We start from the raw sequence: 8,837 nt of genomic DNA on the forward strand, positions 1-8,837 counted from the left end.
CTGAGGAGTGGCTGGTGGGTTTGAACCGCCAGCCTTCTGGTTAGCAGTCAAGCGCCTTAGGCACTATGCTACCAGAGGTCTTTTGCTAGCCGCCCTCAAATGTTTCTGTCCCTTGCTTTACTCTTAACTCAGGTGTATAAGTAAAGAGCCAGTGCCAGGCAAGTAAACTGACTTGTCCAAGGTCACAAGCCTTGGTGGCCCAGCCAGTTGTGATGGAGGTTGTGGCCTCAGATCCTGGGCCTCCCAGCTGTCCCCCAGCCCCTTTGCTCCTGAACAGAAACTTCCCTCCTGCTGCCCTTCTGCCTGTCCAGCTGTGGTCATAATGGGCTGTGCAGAAGAATCCAGAAGGCCAGGAAAGGGCATTTTCCACATGTCTAGGTACAAGATTTGGGAGTGTTAAAGCTACTGTTCTCAGTCACAGTGACTTTGGCTAGTTACCACAGTTCTTAGAGCATGTGAATGACTTAAAAAAAGAAATGAGTTAGGGCAGATCCAAGGTTATCACTCTCAGTTGCTTCCAATTTTGCTTTCCTGAGCAGGTTAGAGAGGTACAGGAATGAAGAGGGAAGCCACAGTAAACAGACAAGGTGACCAGAGCCATACCTTCTATGACAAGGGCTAATATAATAATCATAGTAGCCAACATTCATTGTGCTTTTGCTGTGTACCAAGTGCCGTCTTCAATCTGTTAGATGTAATAACTAATTAAACATTCAACAATCTTGAAAGGAAGGAGCTCTTGTGTAGTGGGTAAGGCATTTGGCTGCTAACCATAAGGTTGGTGGTTCAAACCCACCAGCTGCTCTGTGGGAGGAAGATGAGGCAATCTATTTCTGTAAAGATTTGCCACTTTGGAAACCCAACAGGGGTCAGTTGAGTCAGAATCAACTCAGTGGCAGTTGGTTTTTAATCTCATATGGTAGGTACTATTACCTCATTTTCCAGATGAGTATTATGCAGCACAGAGAATTAAAGTAATTTGCACAAGGTCACACAGTGGCAGAGCCATCGATTTATACCTGTGTAATAGTGGGGCTTTGCTTCCATGCCAGATGTCTGTTGGTTTTGCTAAAATGTTGGGGAATGGCCACAAAAGTGTAAACAGACCTCCAGCACCCAAGGGTAGCCTGTCAGCTCCCTCTGCCCTGCTGCCCAGAAACACTGACCTCTTGCTCACAAGTGGAGAACTCCTAGAGGGACTACCTGTAGCCCTTTGAGAGAAGGATGCCCCATCTGCAACTTACCTGCTGGGAATTTCTTACCATTGATATGCAGACATGCGACGCGATGGGGGTGGTGCCCTTATAGGTGGAAGGTCCTTGTACTGTGCACACCTGCAACCTTGGCCTGCAGAAGGTAGAAGAGTTCTGGGTCACTGAGCCCTGCCCTGACCCATTCCTTTCTCCACAGCCACCTTGCCGTGCAAGATCCTCAAGTGCAACTCTGATTTCTGGAGTGCCACGTCAGGCAGTCACTCTGAGGACGCCCCTGAGTTCTGCACTGCCTTGCGCGCCTACGCCTACTGCACACGGCGCACAGCCCGCACCTGCAGGGGCGACCTGGCCTACCACTCGGCTGTCCATGGCATAGAGGACCTCATGAGCCAGCACAACTGCTCCAAGGATGGCCCCACCTCACAGCCGCGCCTGCGCACACTGCCACCAGCAGGGGACAGCCAGGAGCGCTCCGACAGCCCTGAGATCTGCCACTATGAGAAGAGCTTCCACAAGCACTCGGCCACCCCCAACTACACACACTGCGGCCTCTTCGGGGACCCGCATCTCAGGACTTTCACAGACCGCTTCCAGACCTGCAAGGTGCAGGGCGCCTGGCCGCTCATCGACAACAATTACCTGAATGTGCAGGTCACCAACACACCCGTGCTGCCCGGCTCCGCCGCTACTGCCACCAGCAAGGTAAGAGTGAAGATGATTCTGGGTAGCCTCACAGGTCACACCACCCAGGCATCACTGTCACAGGGCCCTGATACAGCCCACAGATACTTCTTGCACTCACCATGTTCTTATTTCTCAATACATAGGCAAATTATTTATAAAGAAATGTTCTGGAAATTCTGTTATGAGGTAAACCAACCTGGAGCCACCACTGCGTTGTTGCCTGGAGTGGTGTTTTCCAATTTACTGGACACAGCCCACTAGAAGATTGTGAAATCAATATCCACGTGCCAGGAACGCACATATATGTGTATTTGTTTTTCGTTTGCTTGCTTTAGTAGGACTAGATAACAGTGGAGTCCCTGGGTGGTGCAGATGGTTTAGCACTCAGCTGCTAACCAAAACGTTGGCCATTCGAATCCACAGAGGTGCCACAGAAGAAAGACCTGGCGTTCTGCTCCTGAAAGGTCACAGCAATGGAAACCCTATCAGTTCTACCCTGAAACACCTGGAGTTGCCATGCATTGGAATCAAGTTGATGGCATGGTTTTAAGATTGCATAGCATAGCATACCAAAAACCAAACCAAACCCACTGCCATCAAGTCTATCCAATTCACAGCGACCCTCATTGAGTGTCTGAGGTGGGAAGTCTTTACAGAAGTGGATTGCCTAGTCTGCCTTCCAAGAAGTGACTAGTAGGTTTGAACCACCAACCTTCTGGTTAGTGTTCAAATGTCTTAGGCCTCCACCACCAGAGCTCCTTCATAGCATAGCATAGAATAGATAAAACCAAAAATAAAACCCACTGCATCAAGTTGATTCTAACTTACTGCAACCCTTTAGGACAGAGTAGAACTGCCCCATAGGGTTTCCATGGCTGTAAATCCTTGCAGTAGCAGACTGCCTCACGCTTCTCTTATGCAGCGGCTGGTGGGTTTGAACTGCTGACCTTTTTGGTTAGCAGCCAGATGCTTTAACCACTGTGCCTTATAGTATAGATAGTATAGTTAGGAAAGATAATATGTGAACACATTATGCATAGTAAAGGTAAGTGTTGTTTTAAGAAACTTTAGTTTTTGATACGTATGTATGTGTATATACACATATGTATATACCAAACCCACCGGTTATTGTATTGATCTGACTCATGGGTGTCAAGGTAGAGCTGTTCTCTGTAGGGTTTCAATGACTGATTTCTCAGAATTAGATTGCTAGGCCTTTTTTCTGAGTCACCTACGAGAGGACTCAAACCTCTAACTTTTTGGTTAGCAGCCAAGCATGTTAACTGTTTGCACTACCCCAGGACTCCAATGTGCATACACACACATACATATACTTCTCTGTGTGTGTGTGTGTGCATGCATGTGTGTGTGTGGACACTGGGTCAAGATATAAATTGGGTATCTTACTGGGGTATCACTTAAAAAACTTAGGAACATTCCTCAGAGCACTCATTTTCAAACTTCTGGAATGTTCTTTTCTTACCCCCATGCTAAATCTTGGTAGAACTCCAGTGTCAAAAACCACAAAAGTGGAGTCTCTGTAACAGGTATCTACTTTAATCTTTGTCCTTGAAGAGTTTACCATCAGTGCCACACTTGAAAAGTGGCCCTGCTTTCCTGGTGGGTGCCTTGGTCCTACCCAGTGGTTCTCATTTCTGGCTGCATATTTTAAAACGGGGGATTTTAGAATATAGTGATTCTGGGCCCCACTCCAGACCAATCTGAAACCAGATCTCTGGGGGTGAGGCCAGGCATGTGTTTTTTAAGCTTCTAGTGGTTCTGCTGCTTGGTGTGTTGTGAACAACCAGTCCAAGGCCAGGGCTGCAGGGACCAGTGTGACTCTTTCTTTCTTTCCCCTGCTCGGACACTTGAGAGGAGGTAAGCCCCTAAGCAGAGGGGCCTGTGGGTGTCAGGGTGGGGGAAGATGGAACAGAGAGAAGACAGAGAAACATCTTGACTGAGCACTCCAGGGTCATCCATGCACCTCCCTTGGGAGCAGCCTTGTCATGTGACAGATGGGCTCCATTTGACTGATGAAGGGCCTAAGGCTACGAGGGGCAAAGCAAGCTGCCCAGAGTGCAGCCGGCCAGCTACACCAAACTAGGTTTGACCTGGGGCTGTATGACACTTAAACCCAACATGTTCTGACATGTCATCTAGCAGTTCAGTTCTGGAGCCCCAGGTACTGCTGAGAGCCTCCCGTTTTCTGACCCCTAGGAGGCTTCATCATCTGGGCAGCAAGAATCAAGTCCTGGTCATAGGGCCATAGCAAGAGGCAGCCGTGTGCACGGCCTGTGACCCAGGGAGTGGGAACTTTCTGGAACTGCCCTCATCCACTTGAGGTGGGTCTCTGTTGACCTCATATTCAGACTCAACCAGAAGAGCTTGGTGAGCTTTAGAGTCCAGTTGACAGGGACATATCTGCCCTCCTCAGTGTACCCCTAGCCCTTACCCATCAGAGCTGATGGGTTCTGGGCTGGCAAGAGAGAAGCACACAGCCCACCCACAGCCACGAACAGCCTTTGGCTTGTTTTCCAAGGATGAGCGTGTTAGAAGGTAGTGTGTTACCACTGGTAGTGCCAGTCCAGTCCATGAGGGCTTTCCATTTCTTCCTGACCCTCCATGCCTCAGAGATACACTGCCCACCAGGAAAATGCTAAGAGTCCCCACTGCTTCCTCTGTTCCAGTGTCCCTTGTATACACCAAGGGAGTCTCTTCCCTGGGCCCACTAGCTTGGGAAGAAACAAATGGGCTCTTCTTCCTGTGAACACCCTTACAGGCCTTCAGCATCTGGTTGCATGCCCCGGGCAGCAGACTCTCTCTGGCGCACTTTGCCCACTGTCCCTCTGAGCCCTCAACAGACCAAGGGGGCCCATTTCAAGCAGCCAGCCTCCTTCCCTGAGGCCCTGCACCTACTCACTAACCTCCCTCCATCCAAAAACCAAACTCACTGCTATCAAGTTGATACCAACTCATAGCAACACCCATAAGGTTTCCAAAGCTGTAAGTCCTTACAGAAGCAGACTGCATTATCTTTCTTTTTCAAACCACCAACCTTTTGGTTAGCAGCCAAAATGCTTTAACCACTGTACCACCAGAGCTCATTCCCTTTGAGCAAAATAAACGAATGCAGAGAGCTTGAGGCTGCAGCTTCTAAATCCAGCAGCAAACACCACTTGGGAGGTGCCCTGGGCTCCCTGTGACATCCTGAGGGCTGGTAAGGCAGGGGAGTCCTAAGGCGTGGAGAGGAACCTGGACCTCAGGTGTCCTGCCTCTCGCATCCCAGAGCAATGTGTGTGTACCTGATGCGCCCACAGAGCCAGGGCACGAGTCTGTGTGGAGTTCTGGTTTGTTGGTCATCAAGGCAGGGCTGCCACCCCATTGACTGGGGATGGGGGTGGTCACAGGGTTGAGTGAGAGCCTGCCCACGCCCTAGGTGGTAGTGTCAGAGCCTGTAGCCTTAGGAACCTGATACCACTTCACCTTCCAGCAGATCATACAGGACCCTTGAGCCCAGGGATGCTGTCAAAAAATCCAAATGCATTATTCATTCATTCATTCATTCTTACGTGTCTGTCACTGGGTCAGCATTTTTTGAATACCTGCTGTGTTTCAGCTATGATGCTGGGTACTGTGGGGAATAGTGGACTATAGAACCACCCTCCAAGCAGGATGGTGGTGGGTTTCCAGAAGGGTGCAGGATGCATAGCAGAGCTTGGCCAACCCCGTCCCTCTCGGCTCTGACTGTGAGCCACCTTTGCTGAGAGTTCAGTGACCTGTTGTCATCTCATCAGCCAGTAGGCAGGCTAAGCCCTACCAGAAACCAGTGACAGGACCAGTCTCAGAATTCAGGCCATATTCTGGCATGTGGGACACCCTTGGCCTACCCATGCCTGGTCTTTCAGGCCTTACTCAGGTGTGTCTGTTCATTCATCAACTCAACACACATCTCTCACACATCAACTCACATCTCTGTGCCCGTCCTTTCTACAGCTCTCAGGCAAATGGACAACAGACCAAAGAAGGGGTGTGCTGTGATGCATGCTGGGTGGCAGATGCTGAGGGCCCTTGGGGGTCCCGACTGTGCCCAGGCCACTGGGAGAGGCTCTTAGGAGTCCTCCAGTGAGCTTGCCCCTGAAGGACATGTGGCAGTTGGAGTGCTCATGTGGAATAGATTAGGAGGAGGCAGGATGAGAGTGAGGCAGGGTGTGAGAGAGCAGCCTAGAGCCTTGAGGAGCAAGGAGCTACGGTGGCTCTGGGTCAGTGGGCCCAGGATTCTCATGGAGGGTCTGGAAGGCCAAGGGGCTTTTATCCCTAAGGTGATGGTGTCCCTGTGGTTTTTGTCACCCCCACCAAAGCCCAGACTCCTCTGCTCACCTGATTACCCTCTCCTTTGTCCCCCGTCAGCTGGCTAAACCCCACCTCCACCCTGCCTGCCTACCAACAAGGCTGTGCTGTTGGCCAGTACCTCTCCCAGCATGTTTACCTTGCCTGTCCCTTATCCCTAACCTCACAGCCCTGCAGCCTGAACTTGGCCTTCTCTAACGCAAGCTCTCTGTGAGTGAGGCCTGACCCCAGACAACTAAGATTCTTCCTCTCCCCTGCCCCACAGGACCTCACCCAGGCCCCTTTGCTCATTTCCCGTGATACTGGCGTTATCCAGCCGGCACGGTCCTCTGTGCCTGTGCGTGGTTGAGGGCAAGTGCTTTCCAGCTCCCCGTACTGTGGGCCTGGCCTGGCCTCGGTTGGTGCTTGTCCAGATGGTGGGGGAAGGTGCCAGGATCAGCCCTTGCCGAGCGCTCAGCTCAGCATTCCTATATCTGAGGGACTCCCTTCTCCCAGCCTTTGCTGGTCACACCTAGTTTCAGAAGAGAAAACTGAAGGGCCAGGTGTCTCTGCCTCCAGGCCTCGTCCTCCCCTTTCCTCTTCCCTGAAGCACTTCCCACACTATCACACTACGGAAATCACCTCCTTCCCTGAGCCTCTCCTGGGATAGGGGCTCAAGGGGACAAGGCTTTTGAACTGCTTTGTTCCCGCGTGTATCCCCAGCTCCTAATACAGGGCCTGGCCTAGCATTGGGCTCAATAAATGATTGTGGATATGGCCTGGGGACTGCCCTGTGCCCAGCACAGTGGCTAGGGCTGGGGCCTGGCAGATAGCAGCGAGTCCCTTTGGGGGTGCTGTACAGGCAAGGGTGGCAGCCGTGCCTTTGGATGCATTGGCAGCGTGCCGCCCTGGCTTTCAACAGGCCCCCTTCATGCTGTTACTTGTGGTTGATTCCCTGGCACTAGTGCCAAGAATAGTCAAGCAGCCTGTCAGCCTTCCAGAAGGCTGTCTCCACTAGAGATGGCGGTTAGAGTTGAAACCAGCCTTTCCTGTTCCAGGGAGACAGATGGGACTTGGAAAGCATGACCCCCTCCCGCCCCATGTCTGTGTGGCCCTGCACACCAAGGCAGGGACACCAGCATCTCTTTTCCCTCTCTCCTGTCCCCCAATGGCAGGACCACCCACTACCCAGGCCACCCTGGTTGGGCCCACCTCCTAGCCCCTCCACAGGAAGCCCCCCTGCCAGGGGTGGGGGAGTGGCCAGATGGAGAGAAAGAGGAAGCAGGAGGCTGAATCATATGAAATTGCCATTTTTATCTGCCAGAGATGGCAGAATAGCAGCAGCTTCACGTGGTCCAGAACTTAGGGCTCCAAGCTGAATGGAGAGGCTGCAACCACTTGAATCAGCCCACAGCAAACCAGATGTGTGCACAGCTCCCTGGGCCTGGGTCTCTGTGGGGCTAGGCTTAGCCCTCCCAGGGAAGGAAATGAGGAAATGGAGTCTGTGCCCAAGGCCATGTCAGGTCCTCCCAAATTAGTGCTTGGTCCACCCCGGCAGCACCTCAGTGGCCTCCAGCTTCAGACCCAGCCTCCCCTCATTGCAAGAAGGTCAGTCCCACTCAGCAAGCAGAACATGACCCCCTCCACCCTCCCCAGCCAGACTGAGCCACCCATCCAGTGTTGTGCATGAGACTTCTAGGTGCCCATAAAACATTGTAATATCTTTTGCAATCTGAAGAAAATGAATATGATTCATTCTGGATTGTATTGGTCATTATGTCAACATATTTGTGAAATATAATTTTTAATATTTCTATAGAGGAAGGGGCCTACAAAGGCAAAAGTGCCTGAAGCCCCACAAAAGTCATATTGCAGCCCTGCACCCTTGCTGAGTTCCTCCCTCCCACTCTTGCCTCTCCAGCTAACCAGGTTGACATGCACTTTTGCTTGGAAGCCGTGGCTCGGTCTTGCTTTCTCAGCCTTTCTGAAGGAAAGGTCCTGGCCCCTCATGCACCTTCACCCGTTCCCTGGCCTGCCAGCACTTACCACCTGGTTACCCCTGAGCTTTACACTGGTATGGGTGACCCCCGGGGGAAATATGACATAGAGCTGAGACCCCTCCAGCAGGGCTCTCATTGCCCTTTTGGCTTGCACACAGCTAGAACTTTCTGGGGCCCCTTCCTAGTCCTCAGGTCTGTCCTTCACCATCTGCCTTGAGGCTCTGTCTTGCCCTCAGTCTCCTGAGCCCCTGGAAGATAGCACTGTTCTCTTCTGTGTCCTCCGCCACCCCTGGTACCTCAGTGAGGCACACTCCAGCCTGCAGCCCTGCCCCCTGCCTTCAGCCTCTCTTGGTGGCCTTTCCCTAGACTGTCAAGCCTCAGCTGAGCTCCCTCTGTGGCTCTCTCTGCCATCCCTTCCCCCACCAGAGCCGGTTTTTCTTTCCTGTTGATTGCTAGCACCTGAGGCCCTGCTCTTGCCCTACAGCCACCACTTCTCTGTCAGTGGAAGTTTATGTGTTGCTATGATACTGAATGGGAGCTCTGGTAGCATAGTGCCTAAGGCACTTGACTGCTAACCAGAAGGCTGGCCGTTCAAACCCACCAGCCACTCCTC

At 51.9% G+C, this 8,837-nt stretch overlaps 1 protein-coding gene across 1 annotated transcript in view; it reads left to right on the top strand.

The window, feature by feature from the left end:
- RGMA (repulsive guidance molecule BMP co-receptor a) overlaps window positions 1-8,837 on the top strand; it is a 32,656-nt gene that overhangs the window by 19,879 nt on the left and 3,940 nt on the right. The window contains exon 2 of the mRNA XM_007959960.2: window positions 1,411-1,916. Within this exon, the coding sequence (XP_007958151.2) occupies window positions 1,411-1,916 (506 nt within the window). The remainder of the gene's footprint in view (window positions 1-1,410; window positions 1,917-8,837) is intronic.

Source organism: Orycteropus afer, unplaced genomic scaffold (genome assembly GCF_000298275.1).
Source record: "Orycteropus afer afer isolate SDZICR_OR568_19922 unplaced genomic scaffold, OryAfe1.0 scaffold00019, whole genome shotgun sequence".
Taxonomy (NCBI): Eukaryota; Metazoa; Chordata; class Mammalia; order Tubulidentata; family Orycteropodidae; genus Orycteropus; species Orycteropus afer.